At 36.0% G+C, this 25,936-nt stretch overlaps 1 protein-coding gene across 4 annotated transcripts in view; it reads right to left on the minus strand.

Moving 5' to 3' along the window:
• The window catches only part of CDKAL1 (CDK5 regulatory subunit associated protein 1 like 1), a 623,742-nt gene that overhangs the window by 426,443 nt on the left and 171,363 nt on the right, over positions 1–25,936 (minus strand). For all 4 annotated transcript variants that reach the window (XM_033115842.1, XM_033115843.1, XM_033115841.1 and 1 more), the window contains 2 exons: positions 17,884–17,980; positions 4,117–4,165 (listed from right to left, as the gene is read on the minus strand). In XM_033115842.1, coding sequence (XP_032971733.1) covers positions 4,117–4,165; positions 17,884–17,980 — 146 coding nt within the window. The remainder of the gene's footprint in view (positions 1–4,116; positions 4,166–17,883; positions 17,981–25,936) is intronic.

Consider the following 25,936-nt stretch of genomic DNA (forward strand, 5'->3'; position numbering starts at 1 on the left):
AGTCTAGGTATTAAGGAGATGGTAGTAAGAAACAGACATTAATATGAATTGACCCCCTAGTATGTTCTGCATATCTCAAAAGTCTTATCCATTTAACCCTCTCAATTTTAAACTGAGAAAACTGAGCCTCAGAAAAGTAACACGCTGAAAGACAACAAGCAACCAGTTAAGTGCTACAAAGGCCACATTATTTCACTAACTTGTGCTGTCTAGATGAAGTATTGGCAATAGAAATAGTAAATGAAGAACAGAAGCTCACTGACAGGCCTTATTCTGAGATGAACCAGATCTCAGATGAGTCACTTAATCCCTCCCTAGCTCAGCTTCCTCATCTGCAAACTAAGGGCACCTAAAAAATTATTTCTTCCATCTCTAAAATTCTCGTTGCATTACTACGACTTAATTCATCAGCCTTCCCACCCTCAAACCAGGCCTGCCAATAAACATCCCTGTCAACTTCATCTTCAACTCATATCCTGCTGTAGACTCTTCGAATTAGATCCAACTGCCATCTCGCCAATAAATCCACTTGAGCCCAAACTCCTCAGTGAGAAGAAGCCACCCTTAATTAACCTAACAGGGAGGTACGCATAGGCCTTCTGTGATATTGTGATATAATAAAAAAATCTAATTTCGTCTTCATCCCCAGTTCCTGATACAGAGTTCCTACACCTCGTAATTTCCTGACTGACAGGGATGAGTGGAGCACTTTTTTGTTGTCCTTCATCAGAAGCCCCTTTCAACTGTATCTGAGTTTATGCTAATGAGGAAATTCTTGAAGGATGGGAGTAGCAACCAGAGGAGCCAATCGTGTGAAGTTCAATCAGCAACGGCCAACCATTTGATCGATCCTACCTATGTAATATAGTGGAGCCTCAGAAAAACCCCAAATGACGGGGTTTGGAGAGTTCCCAAGCTGGTGAAACATTGGGGTGCTGGGAGGGCGGCACACCCACAGAGGGCATGCGACCTGTGTCCCTTTCCACATACTCTGCCCTGTGCATTTCTTCCATGTGGGTACTCCTGAGTTACATACATCTTTTATAATAAAGTAGTAACAGTAAGCAAAGGGCTTTCCTGAGTCCTGTGAGCTGTTCTAGCAAATCATCCAATCTGAGGAGAGGGTTGTAGGAACCTGATTTAAAGCTGGCCTGTCAGAAGCACAGGTGACAATCTGGACTTGTGATTGGCATCTGAAGTGGTGGCAGCCTTGTGAGACCGAGCCTTTAACCTGTGACATCTGCACTAACTCTGGTTAGTCAGTGTCAGAACTGCTGGGTGTAGAAAACCTGAACATTTGGTGTCAAAGTATTGTGAGTACAGGACAATATAATTTACCTTTACCTTCTGTGATTTCCTATAGAAATTTTATCTCTGCAAGCCATCTGGCAGCCTCCTGAGCACAACGTTAATTACTAGTCATCATTTTTAACAGACTAATTTCTAGGGTGGCTTTAGGTTCTCAGCAAAATTGAGCAGAAAGTAGGGCGTTCCCACATATTCCCTCCCTCCCTCCACCACACTCCCCATTGTTTTCCCCACAGCCCCCACCAGGGTGGTACATGTATTACAATCGATGTACCTATACGGACACATCATTATCCACAGCTTACGTTACCATTCACTTCTGGTGTTGTACGTTCTCTGGGTTTGGACACCTGTACAATGACAGGTACCAACATTACAGTACCGTACAGAATAGTACCACTGCCCTAAAAATCCTCTGTGCTCCATCTAGTCACCCTTTCTCCCCCTTCGATAACCCCTGGTAACCACTGATCTTTTTACTGTCTGCATAGTTTTATCTTTTCCAGAAAGTTATATGGTTGGAATCACAGAGTGTGTAGCCTTTTCAGATTGGCTTCTTTCTCTTAGCAATGTACTTTTTCGTTTCCTCCGTGTCTTATCATGGCTTCGTAGCTCATTGCTTTTCAGCACAGTAATATTTCACCATCTGGAAGTACCACAGTGTACTCATCCATTCACTGAAGGGCATCTTGGTTGCTTCCAAGTTTTTGCAATTATGAATAAAGCTGCTATAAATATCTGTGTGCAGGTTTTTGTGTGGACATAAGTTTTCAACTCCTTTGGATAAGAACCAAGGAGTGCAACTGCTGGATCAGATGGAAAGAGTGTGTTTAGTTTTGTGAGAAACCACCAAACTGTTTTCCAAAGTGGATGTACCACTTCCCGCTCCTACCAGCTATGAAGCCTGTTGCTCCACATCCTCGCCAGCACTTGGTTCGTCAGTGTTTTGGATTCTGGCCCTTACACTATGTGTGTGGTGGTAGCTCATTGTTGTTTCCATTTCCAACTCACTAAAGACATGTGATGTGGAGCATCTATCTCTTTATATGTGTCTTTGCATTTTATATGTTCTTTTGTGAAGTTTCTGTTCAGGTCTTTGGCCTATTTTTTAAATCAGGTTGTTTAGTTTCTTATTAATGAATTTTAAGAGTTCTTTGTATGTTTTAAATAAGAGTCCTTTATCAGATACGTCTTTTCCAAATATTTTCTCACGGTCTATGGCTTATCTTCTCATTCTCTTAACAGTATCTTTTGCAGAGCAGAAGTTTTTAATTTTAATGAAGTCCAGCTTATCAATTCTTTCTTTCATGAATCATGCCTTGGGTGTTGCATCTAAAAAGTCACTGCCATACCCAAGGTCACATAGATTTTCTCCTGTGTTATCTTCACCTCCATTCATGTCTTTAAAAAAATTATTGTGTGGCCAGTATGGACCTGATTCTCAAACATAAGATAAATAAGGCAACAATATCCTCAAGCATCCTAAAGCACGGCTTTAAGCAGCTCAATCAAACAACCATTAAGGCAGTGATTCTCCACTGGGCGAGAGCAGAGAAGTTACAGCATAGTGTGAATAGAGTGTCAAGCTTAACAGCAACGGCACTGGAGCTACAATGGCCAGGGTTCAAATCCCAGCTCTGCCACTTACTAGCTGTGTGTCCTTGTGTTTCAACTTCCTCATGTGAAAAAGAGGATAATATTTGTATCTATTTGACAGAACTCTTGTGGAGATTACATGACTTGATGCATATGAAGTACTTAGCACAGTGCTTGTCACACTGTAAGTGCACAATAAATGATAATACTTCTGGATTCTCCAAGATGGGGTTGAGGGATAGTTTGAAAAAAAATTCAAAATTACCACTACTAAAAAATTTTAATCATATTTCACTTTATTTTGGAATTTCAACAGATTAAGGTATAGTCTCAGTCTCATATTCTGTAATCATCAATCACTAATAAATCAAAGACTCAAAATTAATGAGTATTAATAACAGCATATGGAAAGTAGTAGATACAAGCCGGCAGGAAAAGTATGTGGTTAAAACTATCTATTTGATGGAAGTAGTCTATTTGTTTTAAAAAAAAAAAAAAACACAAATTTCTCATTTATAACAAGATAAAATTTTAAGTGAGACCCTCAATTCATTTAACTTCATATTTCAATATCATATTACTGGTTTTCATTTGTGCTAATCTAACAGAGGAAAATAAACTATTACTATTTAAAAGTTACAGAATTAAGGATGGCTTATTTCTCAGTGACATCCATAAGGATCTGTTTCAATGAACACTGGCTAATGAAAGAAGCAAAACATAATTCTACTTCTATTTTCTAATGTAGTAACTATAAAAATTACACCTGGAAGTGGTATCAAAATTGAACACTTAAAAGTACTTTTAAAGAGGAAAACTGCAACTAATTGTGTGATATGAAAACATGCAAATGTCAGTGTTATCGCAATAAAAATGAAAAGAACATACAAAATCATTTCCTTATTTCAAAAGTGTTTAAACTCTATCTTCCTGATCTGAGATATAAATTAAATCTATTTTAATAACAATAAAAATAAGATTTAAAAAAACAAAAACAAAAAAACTATGACCTGACTCACTTGAAAGCTAATCAAATATATGTCTCCTATATGGGACCAGTCAATGCATGAAACAATCAGTGACAAAATTTTATGATTTTTATATCTAAAACAAAACTTTTCATAAAGATGCTCAATAAATAAAAACTAAGTGGTATTTTTATAATATAGTTCAAACAATATATACCTCTGCTATCTCACTTTCAACAATTACCTTTAATTGTTTCCTCCACAACTTCCACTACTCGATCTATTTGTTGAACCTAAAAAGAAAACAAACTGTTAGACAAGCAGTTTACACAGAGAAGAAATATTAATTTGTGTTTATCCTTCTGCTTAAAGTCAACGTTACACATTTTCTAAGTACACAAATGTAGGTTTTGTTCAATTAATGCATTTGGAGATATTATAAAAAATATTCTATGTTAACGTTTTATGTTACAATGCAGTATGAAATTATCACTCTCCTGACCTCTAATGACAATTGAAATACTACATTTAAATGAACTGCCTGGAGTTCTGTTAGGAGAGTCTATCAACATAAACTCAAAATGTTCTAAGATATAAACTAAAGTTTAATTAAAACATGTCTTTCACACAGGGTTTAAAGAAAAGTGGTAAAAAATGACAACCTACACAAAAAGACATGCTGATATTAAGGAGATTTACCCCAAGTTCTATGCTTTATTATTTAACACTGAAACCCCTTTTAATGAATTACTACCGTGTGCTGGGTACTGTGCTCACATCCATGCACTACAGAGTCAAATAGTAACAGTTTCTGCCCTAGACACCAGTGCCTAAGGAAGATTTCCCAGGGTGGCATGGGATCACAGAGGAAAGGTAATAAAATCTGACTGAGTGATCCAGGATTGCTTCTCAGGGAATCAAAGGTGACTCTTATGGGATATACAGGATTAGGCTAGAAGACGCTCACCAGGGAGACTGAATTAGAGTGGTTGAAAGTTAGAAGGAAAATGAAAAAAGCAAAGAAGCTAAAGGAACACATAAAGAATAGATCATAAGTTGATATTACTTCTACCTTAAAAATCCTCAACTCATCACTGCTTTATTACAGAAGCTATAATACATATTCACTGAAAAAATTCAAACAAAACAGAAATATAAAGAGGAAATCAAGTAACCCTTAATACCCTCCATCTTTCATTTCCATTTCTCAGATGAAATCACTCCTAATAGCTCGATGAGTAGATACCAAGACATTCTTCAGTGCTAAACATTTATAAATACAGTAGTCCCCCTTACCCAGGAAGGATGTGTTCCAAGACTCCCAGTGGATGCCTGAAACCACAGATAGCATCGAGCCCTTTATATACTATGTTTTATCCTACCATGTTTCTCTGAAAATAAGACCTAGATGGACAATCAGCTCTAATGCGTCTTTTGGAGCAAAGATTAATATAAGACCTGGTCTTATATTATTACATTATGTAAGACCGGGTCTTACAGTAAAATAAGACCGGGTTTTATATAAATTTTTGCTCCAAAAGATGCATTACAGCTGATTGCCCGGGTAGGTCTTATTTTCGGGAAAACACAGTATACACACATACCTATGGTAAAGTTTAATTTAAAAATTAATCACAGTAAGAGATTAACAACAATAACTTACAACAAAATATGGCAATTATAATAATATACTATAATAAAAGTTATGTTCCTATGGTCCTCTCACTCTCTGATAACCGATCTGATAACTAAGACGGCTACTAAGTGACTAATGGGCAGGTAGCATATACAGCATGGAGATGCTGGACAAAGGGATGGTTCATGTCCTGGAGGGGAAAGGGCAGGACAGCGCAGGATGGCGCGAGACTTCGTTCATGCTACTCAGAACAGCATGCAATTTAAACCTTATGAATTGTTTATTTCTGAACATTTCCATTTAACCAGATAGTGGTTGACTACATATAACCAAAACTGCAGAAAGTGAAACCATGAATAAGGGAGGACTAATGTAGTTCTGTTCCGTATTTTTTTTTTTTACAAATTATGAGATAGATAGATAGATGCTAGATAAAATAAGACCTGCCCCTTGATTTGTTCTCTATATATCATCAGTACATTTTACTAGTTGCCCCGATCCCATAACACATTAATCCATTCCCATACTGATGGACATTTATGCTATTTCTAATCTTTAATTATTGTACAATGATGCTGCAAAGAACTCAACTAAGACAGAAAGAATCTTTTTTAAAAACTTTATTAAAAATGCAATGGCAAATCTCTTTAAAATTTTCCTTTGTCTTACAGGAAATAAGGAAACACTTGTGAGAACACACTTGAATCCAGCTCTGCTTCTGACCACTGAGGCCAGCATGATTGGTGGCAGTAGCCATAATAATTGGGAAACTGTCAAGGCAAAGAAAATCTCAGAGAATGTTGGATCTTTAGTCCCAAACAAACTTACCTAACTGAAGATTGTGCTTACTTGGAATCATTACAAGCATTAGGTTCTGGTTTTATTAACAAAGTCCACGTGGTTTCCTTAAAGAATGTGATCAAAGCCAGGATAACAAAAAGTTCAAAGAGGAGCAAGCAGTGTCAAATGCTACAGAGATAGCAAGTAACATTAAGACTACAGTGGGTATGCCTGACTTAACGAGGCGCTCAGTGAAGTTAGGGGAGGCAGGGAGGAGTTCAACAGTAATGAATCTTAAATAAGAAAACGGTGGGGTTATCACGTCGTGAGTTAGATAAATGTCTAATCATTATGTTGTACACCTGAAACTAATATAGTACTGTATGTCAACTATAGTTGAAAAAGAAAGAAAGAAAATGATGAAATGGTGACAGCTACTATAGACTACTCTTTCAAAAAGCTGGGTAGACAGAGAACGAGGAAGAGGAGGACTCCTGGTAGCTAGGAGAAAATAAGTGTATACATGTTTTGGTTTGGGTTAATGAATTCAACTTATTGATTGATTGATTGATTGATTGATTGATTGAGGGCATGGGATGTACATTCTGTGTGGAGAAAAAGTAGTTGAAGATAAAAGTAATAACTGATGGAGCAAGTTCGTTCAGAAAGTGGAGTAGGTAAGATCTACAACAAGGGTAGAGACACAAGCTGAGAATAGGAGCGGGGCCAAGTTGTCTTCTTGTAAAACAAGGGGTTATAAGAAAAGTATGGGAATGGATGCTAGCTAGTACTGTCATTGAAGTCACATTGAATGCTAAGCTATGCTATGAGTGAGAAAGCATACTGTCAAATAAGAACAAAGTGAATGTTTAAAATACCTGTTGAAAATTTAATATCTATTTAAAACAAACAAACAAAAGTGATGACTAGGGACACATAAAAATTGCTGGACAGTATTAAGATACCAGTTGAAATTAGAAACCATGAATTTTTAACAATGACTCCATGTACAGCTGTAATTTTTCTTAGAGCCCAGTAATTCTCGTGTAGGAACCAAACAGTTAGATAAATGGATAGTTCCAAGGTTTATTCATTCCGTCACTCATTCATTGAGTCTGTCAGTCATCATTTATTGAACATCTAACATATACTACGATGGCTCAAAAAGCTAGGGAAACAGCACTGAAAGATTTATGGATGGATTTGAAGGATACGAAAGAAAATAAGTTAATTATAAATTTTGGATAAGATACACCTTGGAGAATAGGTTAGATAGGGAAAGAAGTAGTGCCAGAAATGAGAAAACAAGTGGCTGGGGGTTGGGGAAAAGAAGAAAGAAATAAAAGAGAGAGTGGGAAAGAGGGACAGAGGAAGGAAAGATAAAAAGGAGGAATGAATACAGGAGTTTATAATCAGGGTACAAGCATTTAGCACTTTTGAAAACAGTAAAGTCTAAGATCGGGTTATAAGAACAAGTTGCTAAAACAGGATGAAAGTGGTAACCACTTGAGTTCAGAAAAAAGAGAGAGGTTAGAGTGTTGATCACATGACATCATGAGGACATTCAGACTGCACAAGACATTAGAGACATGGTAGGATAAGGAAGAGTGGGTCAAATTTCCCAGTGAATGTGGGTGAATGAGAAGATATGAGTTGAGGAAAGAAGACAGAGAATAAAAGGAATAAATTATGAGATAATTCAATGATGGAACCAAAATAACAATGCTTACGTAGGCAGTTGGAGACATAACAGCTCAAAGGGATCCAGTCTGGCAGCAAATGGGCCGAATAAGCAACCATATTTGTACAGAAGAGTCAGAATCACATGTGCAGGAAACAGTTAAAGGTTAAAAAGTTGAGGGTAAGCTAAAACAATAAAATTCTTAGAAGAAAACAGAATCATAAATCTGTTTAATCACTAGAGGAACCTTGGATTAGACAACAGTTTCTTAGATATTACACCAAAAACGTAAGCAACAAAGATAAACTAAAATTAAAACCTCTTGGTGCATCACAAAACACCATCAAGAAAGTAACAAGACAACACAGAAAATGAAGAGAAAATTTTTGCAAATAATAAATCTGATAAAAGACTTACATCTAGACTATATAAAGAACTCAGATAACTCAATTACACAAACACAAATAAACCATTTAAAAATGGGCAAAAGGTCTGAATAGACATTTTTCCAAGGAAGATATACAAATGGCCAATAAGCACATGAAAAGATGTTCAACATCATCAGTCAACCAGGGAATGCAAATCAAAACTAAAATGTAAAAATGGAGAATTATTGTTTAATGGGTATAGATTTTTACTTCTGGACATGGATGGTGGTGATGGTTGCACAACAGCGGGAATGTACTTAATGCCACTGAACAGTACACATAAAATTAGTTAAAATAATACATTTTATGTTATGTATATTTACCATAATGAGATACTACTTCATACCCACTAGGGTGGCTATAATAAAAAAGCATACAATAACAAGGTGGGTGAAAATACGGAGAAATTGGAATCCTCACACATTGTTAGTGGGAAAGCAGTAAAATGGTGCAGTTGCTTTAGAAAACAATCTGGCAGAACCTCAACTGTTAAACATCGAGTTATCATACGATCCAATAATTCCAAGCCTACGTATGTATCCAACAGAAATGAAAACATATGTCCACATAAAAACTTGCAAATGAGAGTTCATAGCAGCATTATTTATAACAGCCAAAAGGTGGAAACAACCAAAGTTCCATTAACTGATAAACAAAAGGTGACATATCCATACAATGAAATATCATTAAACCATAAAAGGGAATGAAGTATTGATATATGCTAAAACACTATGCCAAGTGAAAGAAACCAGACAAAAAGTCAAGTATTATAATTCCATTTATAATAAATAGCCAGAATAGGGTACTCTTCAGAGACAAAGTAGAGTAGTACTTGCCTATGGATGTGTGGTGAAAGAAATGGGAGAAACTGATAAGGAGTATTGGATTTCTTTTTGGAGTGATGAAAATATGCTAAAATTGATCGTGGTGATGGCTTCACAACTCTGTGAATATACTAAAAACCAATGAATTACACATGTGAAATGGGAGAATTGTATGGCATGTAAATTATATCTCAAAAAAAGCTGAAATTACAAAAAAAAATGTTGAGGGTAGTCAAATGTTCTAATGTCAAATCAAGGTCATGAAACTCAAGGAAAAACTGAAACATTCCAAAGTAAAGCAGACTATAGAGACCTAACAATTGAATGCAACTTTGGATCTGGGATGTTTCTTTTCTTATAAAGGACATTATTGGGACAATTGGCAAGATATTAATAAGCTTTGCACACTAACATATAGTATTATATCAAGATTATTTCCTGATTTTTATAATTGTACTACAGTGATATAAAAGAATGTCTTCTTTTTAACTTTTATTTTTGTATGAGAATGTCTTTATTTTTGAAATATAGGGGTATTTAGAAGTTGAGAGGCATCGTGTTTGCATATTACACTTAACAGGATCAGAAAAAAATGTGTATATATAAAAAGAGAGTGATTGCAAATTTTTTAAATATTAACATTTGGGGAATCTGGGTAACATGTATATGGTAATTATTTTTGCAGCTTTTCTGTGAGCGTAAAATTATGTCAAGTTTAAGTGTGTGGGGGAGTGGGAGGATGTTGAAGAAATAGAGATTTTCTTTCACCCTGATGGTCAGAGAATTTGCTTGAATGTATAACAGCTGAAAACATGTCCTCTGATTTAGAAAACCGATCACTTTTGCTATTGTGGCAGAAAAATCAATGTCGTCTACATATGATAATTTAACCACTGGCTGGTGTGAGGGAAACGCAGAACTTTTAAAAGATGGGTCTTCCAAATTTGAAGAAAAAGGGTACAAGCAGTATTTGATTACAAACAAACAGAGGAGATGTTTATTAAGTCATTTAATGAAAATATGCTGTCATTTCCATTTTTCATAACAAGGATATTGGAGGAAGCAGTGGGGTGGGGAGAGAAAAAAAGGGCAGACAGAAAACAAAGGGAGAGAAGAGTGGGGTGGGGGGGCGGAATTTAAACGGAGTTAGGAGACCAAACAAGGATGGGACGGGAGGCAGCAAGATTAGAAAAAACAATCACAAGTAAGAACAAACTCAAGATTCACACACACTAAAGAAGAATATATTGAATTCATTCTGGGGAGAAAAGGAAAGCTGTTCTTAATTAATACTATAAATTGTAGCCCTGAATACACAAGAGCCCAGTCTATAGCATATAATTCAAGTAAAATAAATAAAACAGTATCTTGTGTCCTTCAGGCACTTAGTTATAAATATACAGAAAAAAAAGACATGCAATATGTTCTATTACTGACTCCATATGTTCTCGACAATGAAGAAAGGAGTTGGTGAATAAACAATCCATAAATAACATTAATGAGTCATTCTGCTACAGAACTTTTAAAAGAAATCCATAAAAATATTTTATTCAGCTATTATGAACCCCTCCAAATTTACAGCTAAACATATATTGAAGAAACAAACCTATACAAATCCACCTAAAGCAAGTAAAAGTGCTGGTCTGAAATTTCCTTATTGTTTAGTGCAGGGCTATCGAACAGAACTTTCTACAATGATGGAAATGTTTATACGCTGTACTGTTGAACATGGTAGCCACATTTAGTTACTGCACACTTGAAATGTTGCTACTGTGACTTGAACCACACATAAGACAGAAGCATCAATGTGAACCTCCAGGGCGAAGAGAACATCAAAGGGCTGAGGCACAAAAATAATGGTGAATGAGGGTCAGAGTGGTAGGAGATGAGGTCAGATAAGTAGAGGAAGAGATTATTTGAGATCTTGTAGAGCATGCTATGCAGTTTAGATTTTATTCTACTTGCAAAAGAAGTCACGGGAGGGTTAAAAGAACAATTTTAACAGCATTGCTCAGGTTAATCCCATGGAAAATGTTCAAAGACAACTCTTTATCCCCATTTCTGTTATTTGGTTGTGAATCTTTTTTGTACTTAACATGAATCTGGCTGGAGTTTTACTATGCCTTGATTTTATCCCAAAACATCTCAAAGCCTTTCAGGAGCAAGAAAGCGTATCTACATTATAGATACAAATAAACATAGACACAGAGGAACTGTCTCGTTTGCTCTCTTAATTTTGATTGTATATAAATAAATGAGGAAATCATTCTAATTATGAAATATCAGACAAAACTTTAAAAATACCTAAAAATTCTATCAACTTTTACAAGGAAAAAAAAATGTCTTTCTTCCTAGCTCCGTTGAGAACTATATATATAAAAAGCCTTTTCCATCAAATGTATAAGTTTCTCACTTTGACCATAAAGGGTGTTTGATCTAATAACCAGTATCTGACAGGTTCAAGTGCAGGACTGACTTCTCTAGAAAAATACTATTCTCTCTAAAAATTTTTCTCCAAGCTGTTAAGCAAAGTCCTTACCTCTATAAATGGTATTTATTGGAACAGAGCTCAATTTCCAAATTTCAATTTGGGAAAATCTGTAGCAGTCACTAAGTTATCTTAACATCTTTCAACTCGATGAGAAGGAAGATTTCTTGAATTCACAAGCCTGTGAACAACTTGGCCAACGAATTAATTACACAAAAGAGCGTTAGATGGTACATGTGGTTTAACTTTCTGGACAAAACTTTCTCATCTCCCAGTATATTTTCATCTTCTTTCATCTCTTCATTTAGAAAAGTTCTTCCCCAATAGTACAAATAGGGGACAGCACATTCCACACACAACTAAAAGCATATTTTCTATCATTTTCTACCTGACTGATACCAGTGAGTGACTAACACTAAGTAAGAGATAAAAATTACCAATTGAAAGGTGAGGCCAGGCTATACGGATGAGTATCAGTACCAGGAACTTCTTAAATCCAATTAAAATACCTGTAACACTTTCTGTAGTGGGAAAAAATCTTTCAGTAATTATAACAAAATTGAACGTGCTAAACTCAATTATACAGAGAAACATCATTTGGAACACTGGAATATTATATTAAATAATAGGACATGTTAATACAAAGTAAAAAATGATTTTTAAAGTGATACTTCAGTTTAAAACAGCAATATTAGAACTGAAACAAAAATACACATTAGAGACGCAAAACATCAACTAATAAACAGTACTTTCTGTAGCAGACAGAAAAATGGCCTCCCAAACATGCGCACGTCAGAATCCCCAGAACCAATGAATATGTTACTTGACGTGGCAAATGGATTTTGCAGCTGTGATTAAGATTAAGAACTTTGCGATGAGGAGAATCGCCTGGATTATCTAGATGGGCCCAATGTATTCACTTGAGTCCTTCACAGCTGACTGATGGCACTGCTCCCTTACAATGGGAGAAGGAGGCCCCAAATCAAGGAATGTGAGTGGGCTCTGAAAGCTGGAAAAGAACTCTCCCTTAGAGCATCCCGGAAAGAATGCAGCACTGCCAACACCTTGACTTTGGTCCAGTAAAACCCACGTCCAACTTCTGACCTCCAAACAAATATGTATTGTTTTAAGCAACTGTATATATGGTAATTTGCTATGGACACAAAAAACTAATACACCAATTAGGAAACAAACACATGATAGTGTCAGCAACACAAAAGAAGGAAAGGAAAATTTCAAAACTAAATGCTGCTGGAATAACTAGGAACAATATGGAAAAAATTGAGTTAAATACATACCTTATAATTAAGAAGTATTCAACTCAACAAATATTTCAGTCAGACACTGTACTAGGCACAGAAAGTAATGTAAAAATGTAAAATAAAAGCAAACAAAATCCCTGGCTTAATAGAGCTTGGCAGAAAGTGTCCATCATAGACTGAAAAGTTGAATAAATCCTCTTCACACAGTTTCTAAAGCTTTGCCCTCCACATTAATGCCACTATTAGTGTGACGCTGTTTCACTTCATACATTTATTTACCTTTTGCAATATGGTATATAATGGAAATATTCTCAAATATAGCGTCTTTCAAATGCTGCTTTATTTATACATATAATTTTCAAAATTAAAGCGTTCACATTTGAAATAGTCAGCATGCTGTTTGACTTTTCAGGATTAGAGCAGCCTACCTGAAAAGATGTTTAAACTACTGCAAATCAACCTGGTAACAGTCCCAGTGATAACCGGATACCTATGTTGAACAACACTTTTGTTCAGCTCACCAAAGAAAATTTTGCAAACGTTTCTAGAGAAATTATACAATTACTACAAAGATAAGCCTAATTGAATCAATACGAAGACCAAGTTCAAATGCAGTCCCTGTTCATTAGTACAGAAAATCTATACAAAATGTAGTTTTTGGAAACATGCTTTCCTATAACAGAGTAAAAATCAACCTTCCTAATAAATGTCATATCTTCTAATAATGACTACTGCAATAATTAAGAAATAACGCTACCATAAGAAGAACTCAATCAAGCAAATGCATATTATTTCACCCATCTATTCCTAACATAACTTCTAACCCATGGACACAAAGTGTATTTCCAGTGGGTCCTTACATAAAGATTCTCAATTAGTAAGTCTAGAGCCCAAGAGGCTGGAAACATTCTAGGCTGGAATGTAAGCTCCATGAGGGCAGGGATCTCTGGTGATTTTACACTGCTGCATTCCTCCCACCTGGACCAGTAGCTAGTACATAGTAGGCATTCAGAAAATACCCGCTCAATCGAAGGAAGAATAATGCGACAGCCCCAGGATTTGAAGCCAGGCTTTCTGAGTCCTGAAGTCTACTATTCTTTTCTACCAGACTTTAACAAAGAACATCCTGCTTTCTCATTGACTAAAAGAAACTTACCAGCCAACAAAGGAGCTGAAGAGAAGGAGAGGAGCATTCAACAGGCACAGTCACAAGATCATGGAACTGCCTACACTAGACAGAGTAACCAATTTAAACAAATAGCAGTGATGAATATATATATATATATAGGACATGTTACAAAGTAAAAAGTGATTTTATATATATATATATATATATATATATATATATATGTGTGTGTGTGTGTGTGTGTGTATATATATATATATGACATTGCATGAAATCTCACTCCAAGGTGGATGATTAACCATAACTATCTGCCAAAAGAGAAACAAAATTTTTCACTGTAAGGTAAAATGTTTCAAGATACTGAAAAAATTTAAAAGATCTTGATTCTGTACTGGTTACCTACAAATACATATAGTTTAGTCATAAAATATAAACTTCACTTACTCATGCTAGGAAAAAAATTTGGGTTAAAAAAGATCTTTTCACCCAAAACATCTATGTTTTAAATCTGTTCTTTCTCCTCTCCTAATGTAAACAAAATTAGACAGGTTTGTGCTCCGGGATGGGAGATGGTTACTGTCAACCTCCGGACCTAGAGGTTGGATGACAGTTTTCCCTTCTATTTTCTTTCTGTGCACCACCACACAAATAATATTAATCATAACTAGATAGCTTCAGGAAGCAACAAGACAGAGAATGAAAAAGGCCCAGGGGTCAAATCACCACCAATTACTGCATGCCCTCACCACACTGCTATCTCTGATTATGCCAACAAATTAAAAGCCCCATATCTAAAAGCTGATATTGATGGAAATTAACATGTTACGATGGTGGTAATAACTTTCTTACTTATTAAATATCTTCTTAAATGCTATAAGCATTTGCAAACATGGGACAGTATGTCTTTTTAACTCAGGTGTGCAATAAGTAGTTTGCTCACCCACAGATCCCCATCTAAAGGCAGCTTTTTATTTCAATCATTTAGTCAACAGAATTGACACATCCTCCCTATACTGTGGGGTGACAAAGACAAATCCTAACAGCTGAAAGCACAGAATGCAGTTACAGCTATTCTTCCTTCCACCTCTATTAACGCCCTCCATCATAAAAATTCTGTGAAGGAATAACAGTTTGCTCCCAGTCTGTAAATCAAATGTGCAATACAATTTCAAACATACTCCTAAAAATAGTTTCCCAAATCACTGAATTTAAACATCTTCATATTTTTTCACACTTCAGAATTGTTTTTTTCTTTGTACAAACCAATATAATTCGTTTTTTACTTCATTATAACTCGTTATATTTCAGAAGGTTTCTGATTTTATAGCAATTGTAACAATTCTATTGTGAAAGAGGTCTCTCCATACACTAATTATAGATGATTTGGGTTTCCTAGTCCAGACTTTTTTTTTCAAAATTTTCAGCTCTTTGTACACAATTTTTATATATAAAGAGTCAGTTACGATGATGTCATAAAGCTGCTACAGAAAAAATGCTCCATAAAACGCTGTGGACAAGGAGTTATCTTACAGCTTAGTACTAATAATAAATGCTGAAGATAAAATTAAGTCACAACTCTAAAACTTTGCTCTTGATAGTGTTATTCTACTTTTGGAAACTTTTCACAATATACTGAGTTTAAATTAAAGGCCGTTTGTGGGCATTAATGTATATATTTCCTCAAATTCAGCAAATACTTATACCCAACAATTAAGAATAGTTCAGTAAAATATTCAATAGAATATTAAATAGTTAAAACCTCATGGAATAAAAGCTCATGCAAAAATAAGGAGAAAAAATAATTAGGAGATTATAAGGAGCAAAATATGCAAAGGTTCAAAATCTGAAGGGTCAGTTCTCCTTCCATCACCATATATGTATTACAGAATTGTACACTTGAAACCTATGTAACTTTACTAACTCTTGTCACCCCAATAAACTTTAATTAAAAAAAAAAAGTCTGAAGGGGATAAGCAAGGTTATAATTATTGTTTTAGGGTGATGGAATTATGAATTTTCTTTCTATTCACTTTTTAAAATGTGTTCTTAAGTTATTTTTCCAATAGGAGCAAACTAACATAAATCTAAAGAATTTTAAAGGTAATAAATTGAAACTCGGTGGCAGAACAAAAAGGGAGCTAGATTAAATTTTTTTTAAAAATGTTTCTTTGTCATTATCCATGGGCTTATATTATCCCTGAAAACCACCTTCCACATTAATAACACGGGGCGCCCTCCCTTACACCATCTTGAGAATCTCCCCTGCACCCTAACATGTACTAAGCTCTCCACGGCACACAGTGGAGTCCAGGAAAATGTTATCATAATGTACACAGAGAAGAGGGTCTTGTTATACTAAAGAAATTCTACTATTCCGGTAATTTAATTCCTTCAGATGAAATCTAATATGAATCCCAAGCTTTTACCACATTCCATCTCTAAAATAGAATTCTAACTAGTTTCTATTTCCTTAACACAGCAGGATTATGGTTATGAAAAAAGTTAGTCTGACAGGAAAAGATAACTCAGAAGTCGATATTCATTTCATTCCTTAAACCAAGAGAAATCAAAATGTAAATAGACAAATGGTGAAAATAAACTAAAATTCCCAAACATTTAGGTTTTGTTTATTTAACACAAGAATGTTTGTTCAAAGATTATTAAATTTGCTAGTGGGGCAAGGACGTCACAGCAGAAAACAAGTTCATTACACTGAAAATACAGTAAAAGAACCTGTCAACAGCACATCAAATAAGGGAAAATCCAATACATCTCAATCCGGTTGCCAATTATTCATATAAATTTTTTCTATGAACATACAATATTTTTATATTTTTTAAAAACCAATAAAGCCTTTTGAAAGATCCTTACTTAGCACACTGAATATAACTTCAGTAGAAAGGTGGGAAGGATGGTGAACCACCACCATGCAGTCAACAACAACAAAAATATTGACTACAAATACCGACTGGCTGCCAACTACCTTTGGGCATTTTGTGAACAGAGATGGCCACATAGAGTAAGTGAGATGGCAGATAGCCATCTCCTGACTTCAGAGAGCTGACTGCCCAACAGGGAAAAAAGCATGCCAACAACAAAAATCCACAGAAATAACCTGTCATTCCGTCAGTCAGTCACCCAACACTCCGAGTGCCTACTGTCTGTCAGGCATCATGGGAAATGTTTCAGAGACATAGTGAGGGCTTCAAAAAAGACTGAAAAGCTGTCATCGTGAAGCTAATAATTTAAATAGGTAGGCTTTATTCAAAAAATCATGTAAGTGAACCCCCAAATCGTAACTCTGTGAAATGCAGAGAGAGCAAATAACGGCTAAGTGCACGGTAAGCGAAGGGAACCCAGAGACGGGACTGCTGAGACGGCTCGGAGTGGTTGGAGAAGGCCTCCCGGAATGGGTAATGCTCCAGCCGAGACCTGGGTGAGATGGGGAGTATGAGAAGCGCAGCATTCCAGAGAAGGTACCAGGGATGACAAGTGCTTCAGTGGGATGGGACAATGACAATCAAACGGCAAGAGACGGTACTGGTCAGGCAGACAATGACCAGGTTTTTATGAAGGGACTTAAATTCCATACTATGATGCTTTTGTGCTAAGGTGAAAAAGTTCCACAGATATGACAAAGTTTGGGTGGCATGAGGGGAAGGAAGCTGAGGACAGCCATATGTGTAACACCACTGGTAAATGACGTACAACTAGAAAATGAAATGTAGAGTCATCTCATGTGTTAACAATGAAGATTTCCCTTTTACCCATCCAGTGCGAGCTTACCCCTAGGATACTCAGTCCTTTCAGGTAGTCCTGACGAGGCTGGGCTTGAGGAACACATCCAGCGAGCACTAATTTCTTGTTCTCCTCTTGAGCTTTTCTAAAAGATGGAAGACAAAACAGTGTGAATTCTTTTGCGCACAAGTGCACCCGTCGAAACTTCTGTTAGTGTATATAAGTTCTCTGAATAATAACAAGCCCATCTAGCATGAAACTAGATTTTCTTATAACTGCTGGGAAAAAAAACATATTACAAGACTTCTGAATTACGTGTCTATTAATCACACCATAGATGATATGATATAGGAAGTATGCAGACAATGACTAAATGAATGAATGAATGAATGAATAGGCAAAATATAAATATTATTTTAACAGTAACTGTGTTTCGTTTCAATAACTTCTTAAGAGTATTTTGGTACAATTTTTCTACTTGGAATCCTGAAAAAACTTTTTAACTGAATCAAAAAAATCTGACTTTCTATATTGCTTAACATACCCAAGAGAACTACTGCTGCCTCTGCCCCTGGTTTTACTTTTTTATCAGCACCAAGCACATTGTTGCGTACAAACAGTTTTCTTGTAATAAGTGTGAAATTCCTTATCAAATGAAAAAAATCCTTTCATTTACATTAATAATCTATCCAAGGAAATAGCATCTGGCTTCCTCAAGAACTGTAGCCATAACACCTAAAATCACTGCCAAACATCCAAGAGAATCTGTGAGGTCACCAATAATTAAATCCAAGTAAAGTGCCTGCTCCCTATAATGTGATTCAATTACTTAATTAGTAAGCACAGCTAAGACATGATAGTGAGTGAACAGAATACAGAGAAAGACATGTACCTTACACTCAACAATCTCATGGCTTATAATGGATAAGATGTAAAAGGACATTAAAAAAAAAAAAAAAAAAACAACCAGCATCAAGTAAAATGCCCTAGTGACAGAAAGATGTACAGGTAAAGTATCATGGAAAGAAAAGAACATGCACCTAAGAAAAGACAGGAAAAAGCTGCACACACACACACACACACACACACACACACACACACACACACACACAAAAGAGAGAAGGTTAAAAGGAAACAGGAGTTGGAGAGGGTGAAAATGGAGGCAGAGAAAGCTCCAGGCAGTGGTTGTTCCACCACTGACTAAGACTAGAAGGAAGAAAGGAGGGGAGTGATTTCATTATAGAAAGACTTTATAAGGAGGCTTGATAAGAATTTACAAAGGAGACGGCTAGGGCATATATTGTAGAAGGAGCCTTAAGAAAGAGGCTGGACAGTATGTAATTTAGTGGGCAATGAGGAAATCGCTTAAGCTTTGGTAGCAGAGTGGACATAGAGTGGAGCCGAGCTTTGAGAAAATGACACTGGTGACAAGGTAAAATATAAAATGAAATACAATGGGAAAAGAAGCCAAGAGTGAAGAAATTAATACCCTTGGCAAAAGGATGTGAGGACTTGAATACATGGGGAAGATCCCACATTTAGAAAAATAGAGGGTAGAGGGGGAGAGAGGGAGAAGGAGAGGGAGAGGGGGGAGGGAGAGAGAGAGAGAGAGAGAGAGAGAGAGAGAGAAGGAGGAGAAGGAGGAAGACGAGGAGGAGGAGGACAGGAAGAAGAAGAGGAAGAGGAAGAGGAAGATTATTAAAGAAAAAGAGACTAGTTCTCTTGCTAGAATATACTTGGGAAATCCCAAGGAGATATCAAAGGAGATGTCAAGGTTTTGAGTCTAAGGCAGGGATTACAAACATTTTCTAGAAAGGGCCAGATTGTAAATACTTTAGGCATTGTTGGTCATAGGGCTCTCTTGCAACTCCTTAATGCTGCCACCATAGAGCAAAAGCAGCCATACACAATACTGAAACAAAGAGGTGTGTCTGTTTTCCAATAAAACTTCATTTATAAAAACAAGCAGCAGGTCAGATTTGGCCCAAAGGCCAGATTTGCTGATCCTTAGCCTAAGAAAATAAAAAGACAGCCACTAGCTGTCAGGAGAAGCTGGCTGAGAACTGGAATAGGAAGTAAGACATTCACGTAGGAAACACTAAATCTAAGGATCCACTGATGCCCATCAAGTCTTTGGAAATGCAAGTCAGATGGCTGGGAGTGAAACTTGGGGTAGGTTTTAGAAATGTATTCCAGCGTGATAGTTGATGATAACGGATGCACTGGTCCCTAAGGGTGTGGAGAGAATCCAATTGAACACAAAACTTTAAGGTTGTTTAGAGAAGTAAAAACATTTCCACAGAATAAAAATATTAGTGCAGAAAACGAAAAAGAGGTAACATCACCACTAAAAACAATACTGTAACAACAATAATAATCATGGTTAGCATTTATATGGCACTTCATCAAGGTAACCATTATGTTAGTCCAGTTATGTAACACATTAGAAAATAGTACAGCCAATATGTAACAACTGAGGGAAAATGTTCTGGTGACAGTATAAACATTAGATCGAGTCATGAAACAGTCCAAAGATGATTATAAGGGAGTAAGCAGAACACCAGAAAATTAAGAGGAAAACTTCAAAATAGAGCTGCTTGATTAAGTAATTTATTTAAAATATTATTTCATGCTTTTATTGAATTTGGCTTTAAAATGAGAGGGAAGACCAGCACTATAATCTAAGCCAAAAATCATACCCCAGTTATGAAATATTAATGCCACACTTTCAATGTGACCAAATAAAGTAGCAAACGTTTTAAGGCAATTTCCCAAAGATTATTCTTGTTCTAAACATTCCCTTCTTACATCCTATTCCTTTTGCTTAGTAAGCTTTGTTCAGGTTAATAAAAGTCTGGGGAAAAAATATCATTAGAAACATACCAGCACAGACATATTTTTAAAAGCTTTACCTTTCAAAATAGAAATGCTGATAAGAATAATACCTTAAGAAATGAAAAAACACCAATTTCCATATCTTCATTTTAGATGGCCTTGAAATGTTAATTAAAATGAAAACTAAATGCAAAGTTAATTCAATATAATCATTCATATTTTCTTGAAACATATTTCTAAATTAAAATAGAAACTCAGCCTTGTCTAGAGCATGAACTTAATATAGAAAACATAAAGAAACTTTCCCTCATTTCTGGCAAGCACCAAATACAAGACATAATCTGTACAGAATCTTAAAATTCACAGCATCATAGCAAACACATAAAGATGACATATTATTTCACAGATGAGAAATTGATATTCAAGAAGATGCTTCTGGAAGTCCTTTTTCCTGAGTTTCTTTAGTTGCACTGTCATGGCTGCCTCGATGTCCTGAATTGATTCAAAATGTTTACCTTTCTTGGTCATTTTGATTTTGGGGAAGAGCCAGAAGTCGCACAGTGCCAGATCCAGTGAATAAGGTAGATGAGGACACACCGTAATGATTTTATTTGACAGAAATTGCCATGTACCAGAAATGATGTGAGACATGGAGCATTGTCATGATGGAGGATGAAGTAAAGACAGTCACAAAAGAGGACTTCCAGAACTGCTTCAGAAAGTGGCAAGAATGATGGGATAAGTGTGTTCAAAGCGAGGGGGAGTATTTTGAGGGGGATTAATGACAATGTGTCTTTTACTGTGATAATTTTTTTTTATTTAAACATTCACCATATCTTGTGATCACACCTCATATGTCCAGGTTCCAACCACTTTCCACCACCTCCACTGATTCCATCCTGGTCGAAGCCACTAACATTTCTCCCCGGCTTCCTTCTACCGTTGTTATGGTTTAGTCTCAACAGTAGTCAGAGGAATCTTTTTAAAAACTACAAACCAAAACACAGCACCGTCTTTCTCAAATTCTTCTCATGGAGCTTTATCTCACAAAGATTAAAATCAAAGTTCTTACTGATGGCCTACAAGGCTCTACATATACTACCTGGCGTTCCTCCCTTCTTTCCTCCTTCCCTTTTCCTCACTTACTCTACTCCAGCTACACAGGCGTTCTAAGTTTCCCTGGAAAACACCATGCGGGCTTCCACACTGGACCTTCCCACTTGCTGCCCAGGCGTCCACACAGCTCCCTTCCTTTTATCTGCCAGGTCTTTGCTCATAGGTCATCTTCCAACCGTTTGAAACTGTGACATCCCACAGACACACCATCATTCCCTTCGCTGCTTTACTTCTTCTTCATACTACCTCTCACCTTCTCCTAGACTATACAATTTGCTCAATTTTTGTAATAGTCTGTCCCCCACCCGGAGTATGAATTTCATAAGGATAGGGTTTTGGGCTATATTTTGGTTCACAGAAATATTACTAGACTTAGAACAGAGCCCGGTACACTGTAGGAGGAAAACAACAGAGAGAGGGGCACTCCAAGTCCATCCATGAAGAAGTAGTTAAATGAATGAGGGCACGGGCATATAAAGGAATACCACGGGCATTTGAGAAACGTGGCAGTGAAGTTGATTAAGGGCACAGGCTCTAGAGCCAGATTGCCTGGGTTCAAATACTGGCTCTGCTATTTACTAGGTAATTGTAGGTGAATCACCTCACCTCTCTGTGCTTTAGTTTCTGCATTTATAATAGAAGTTCCTACCTCATGAATTGTGCGAGTTAAATGTATTAATAAATGAAATGTACTTCAAAAGGTGCTGGCACTCAGTAAGGACTTCATAAATGTTCACTATTATTTAAAAGAATTATGAAAAGCCACAAGTGCTGACATGGAGACATGTCCACAATACATAAGGTTATACGAAAACACCAAGTTATAGAATGGGATGTAAACTATGTTCCATGTTTATAAAGAAGGTTTCAAGAAGGCATATGCATGGAATAAATTCTGAAAGAAAATATTCCAAACTGTATGTAACAACTATCTCTCTTGGATAAGGAATTAAGAAAATAAAGAAGACACTCATGACACTCTTCTTAAAAGCATGACACCAAATCAGGGCGCAGGAAGGACTTCGGCAGCATCTGTGGTAAGGCATCACCCCAGGGCTGGGACTACCTCGGATGATGGAATTTTCCTAACTTGCTCTGGGTAACCTCAAAGAGCCACCCAACATTGGTAGAGCTCCTTTCGGATAGAAAGCTTTCCCAATTGAACATGTTTTACCCAAATGGTCAGTATTTTCTACAATATTCCTTTATAAGTGGTCATGTGGCTTCTGCTTTATTTCCTCAGAGGCAGAGAGTTCATTACTTCAAATTTCCTGTTTAATCACTGAATACCTGTTTTTATCCATATGTTCTCATTATTAAATTCTAACTCATGCAGCTTCACCTTACTCATCCAAATTTGCTTTCTTTTACCTCCCAAAGCTTTATCCCTTACACTGGTCTACATCCCAAATCATGTTTGGTCAAAAACTATGTAACCATTCTACAGGAAATGTTTCTATTAGGTGGGTGCAAGAGTAATTGTGATTTACAAGGTTAAAAAAAAAAAATTACAAAAACCGCAATTACTTTTGCACCAACCTAATAACATAAATGGCATGCTTACATTTCTTATCTGTATATATACATAACATACATATATAGTGATTATGTATATTACCATATAATAGAATGTGAATATATAGTGAATCTAATTGCACGTGTAGTTGGCTGCCTTAGATAATCACTGTATATGTAGAATTGGACATCTGTAAGAGACATCCAAAACTTTTCTAGCCCTGTCATTTCATTTTACAAAACAGAAAACTGAGGTTCAGAAAGATTAAATAGCTTGCCAGTGGTGAAAGTGAAGACAATTCTGGCAGTCGTCCATCATTGCCCTTTGCTGAGACATAATGACGTCTTAAACCAGAGCTTACCAAGATCCATAAGGCTGAGTGGCCCCATAATAGTGTCAGTAAGCCATAACATTGACTCTTCTCTTTCTTTTGGGTCAACTATTAGTTCTCAATACGTTATTTAACTTTTTACTCAATCTATGGCCATCATTTCTAACTGTTATGCAATGAATCTATGAAAATTTCTGGAGTAAACAAATAATGAAAATCAACAACCTCATCTAATATGAGTTTCACAATTTCATTAATAAACTATTTTGTGCCTATTATGTGTATAATATGTACTTACAGGCCAGTCAGATATCAATAGGAATTTGTGCTTCGGGAAATACACATGAAGTTGAAAAAGCAAAAAAACATATATATGCAAATTAAACAGAAATATAAATGGACACTTGAAGTAAAAGGATAGTTCGTTAATAAGTACAAATAAGTTTACAAACCACTGTCCACCAAACTTTATCAAGGCACCCACGAGAGAGAGAGAGAGAGAGAGACAGATGCACCACCCCAAATACATAAACACATACAACTGTATATAAATCATCTACATGTATATAAATCATAAATGTCAAGATATTGTAAAAACTACGTCTAGTGTTGATGGGCATCCCTAGACTTACTGGGATGATCATTTCGTAAGTTTTATAAATGTCTAATCATTACACTGTATACCTGAAACTAATAGAAAGTAATATTAAATGTCAACTATAATTTTAAAACAACTGTCATGGGGTTATACAGTACAGCAAAGGGAATACTGTCAATAATATCCTAATAATTATGTACAGTGTCAGATGGGTAATAGACTTATTGGGGTTATCACTTTGTGAGTTATATAAATGTCTAGGTAGTATGTTGTACTTACTACACAACCGAAACTAATAAAAAAAAATTTTTAATGTAAAAAAAAAATTAACATAAAAAATAACCTACAATTCTGGTATGTATATTCCTATTATGGAGACTAACCTCATAAAATGAAAAGCAAATCTGTAATTAGTTCACCTCCCCTAAGATCAATATCCTGATACTCTGCTCATAGCAAACACTTTAGAAGGTGATATCCTTTAACAGAGGAAAGGAACAAAGATAGGAAGAAAAAAAGGAAACTCAAGGGTGTATCAGTATTTCAGAAGACCTTAAGAAAGTGACATTAAAAAGAGATGCCCTACCCAGCTGTTACATTTATTCAATTCACCATCTAATTTGCACATCCCCTTGTATTTTAAATATCACATTCACCAAGAAACACTAAAATTAAATTAAAACACAAATCTATGTTATATTTTGAGGATGGAATAAAGAAAATGTACAGTTCTGGTTCCAACTAAAAACAATGAATTAAAGGGATAAAAAATTCTGGAGGAAAATGCATACTTTGGCTCCATCCTGTATAAAATTTGACCAGGAGTACTATTAGATCCCAACCTGGTTTCTGGTGGGAGACCCAGACAAATTTAGAATTTATAATTAGCTATGTAGTCTGAATAAAAAGTTGTTTTAAACAACTTACTTGTAACAGGTTTCTAAATAAATTTTCAAGCTTTTTACATCTTTTACAAAGTCACATTTTCAAAGAGATATTAGTTAATATAAAAGCTGATTTCTTCGAGAGGGTAACAAGAACTTTGTTATTTAATATAATAATAAGTGTCCAAGAAGGAGACACTGGCACCTGGGAAAGGTGAGTCTGCAAGGGCTGTCTCCTTGGCTAATTTACATGGTCATGGAATCCCCACATACAGAAGAGAGGCAACACAAGAGAGTAACTTCCTTCAAAGCTGCCTTAAAAAGGCTTCAGCAAGCTATAACTCCTGCAGGATGAAAAGGTTTCCTTTGAGGAGAAGGCAGCAAATACCAGTATGTTAAGGTAGCGAAGACCAAGGCAGTTTTATTAAAAAAACTCATATCTAACATACTCTTGTTGAACAAGCTAATTCAAAATGAATCACTGTCCCAAATTAACTGTACAGTTTTTACGGCACTGACTGATACAGTACTACAGTTCTTTCAATAGACATCTCTTCCTTCCAAGAAGATAAGCTCCTTGAAGACAATGCCTAGATATGATTCATTTTGCAAACCAAAGTTAATTTAGATTATAATAAACAATAAAAAAAATCATTTGTTTGAGCAAAAGGAGCTGCAGCCCAGGAGATACAGATTCAGGTAGCAACCCAAATTGTGTTCCACTGAGACAAAGAAGCAGCCACCTATTATAGCAAAAGACCCTGTGCAGGTTCCCAATTAGGTCCATTTTATGTAAATAAGGTATCCAAATTCATCACTTC

This window comes from Rhinolophus ferrumequinum, chromosome 9, assembly GCF_004115265.2.
Source record: "Rhinolophus ferrumequinum isolate MPI-CBG mRhiFer1 chromosome 9, mRhiFer1_v1.p, whole genome shotgun sequence".
In the NCBI taxonomy this organism is placed as follows: domain Eukaryota; kingdom Metazoa; phylum Chordata; class Mammalia; order Chiroptera; family Rhinolophidae; genus Rhinolophus; species Rhinolophus ferrumequinum.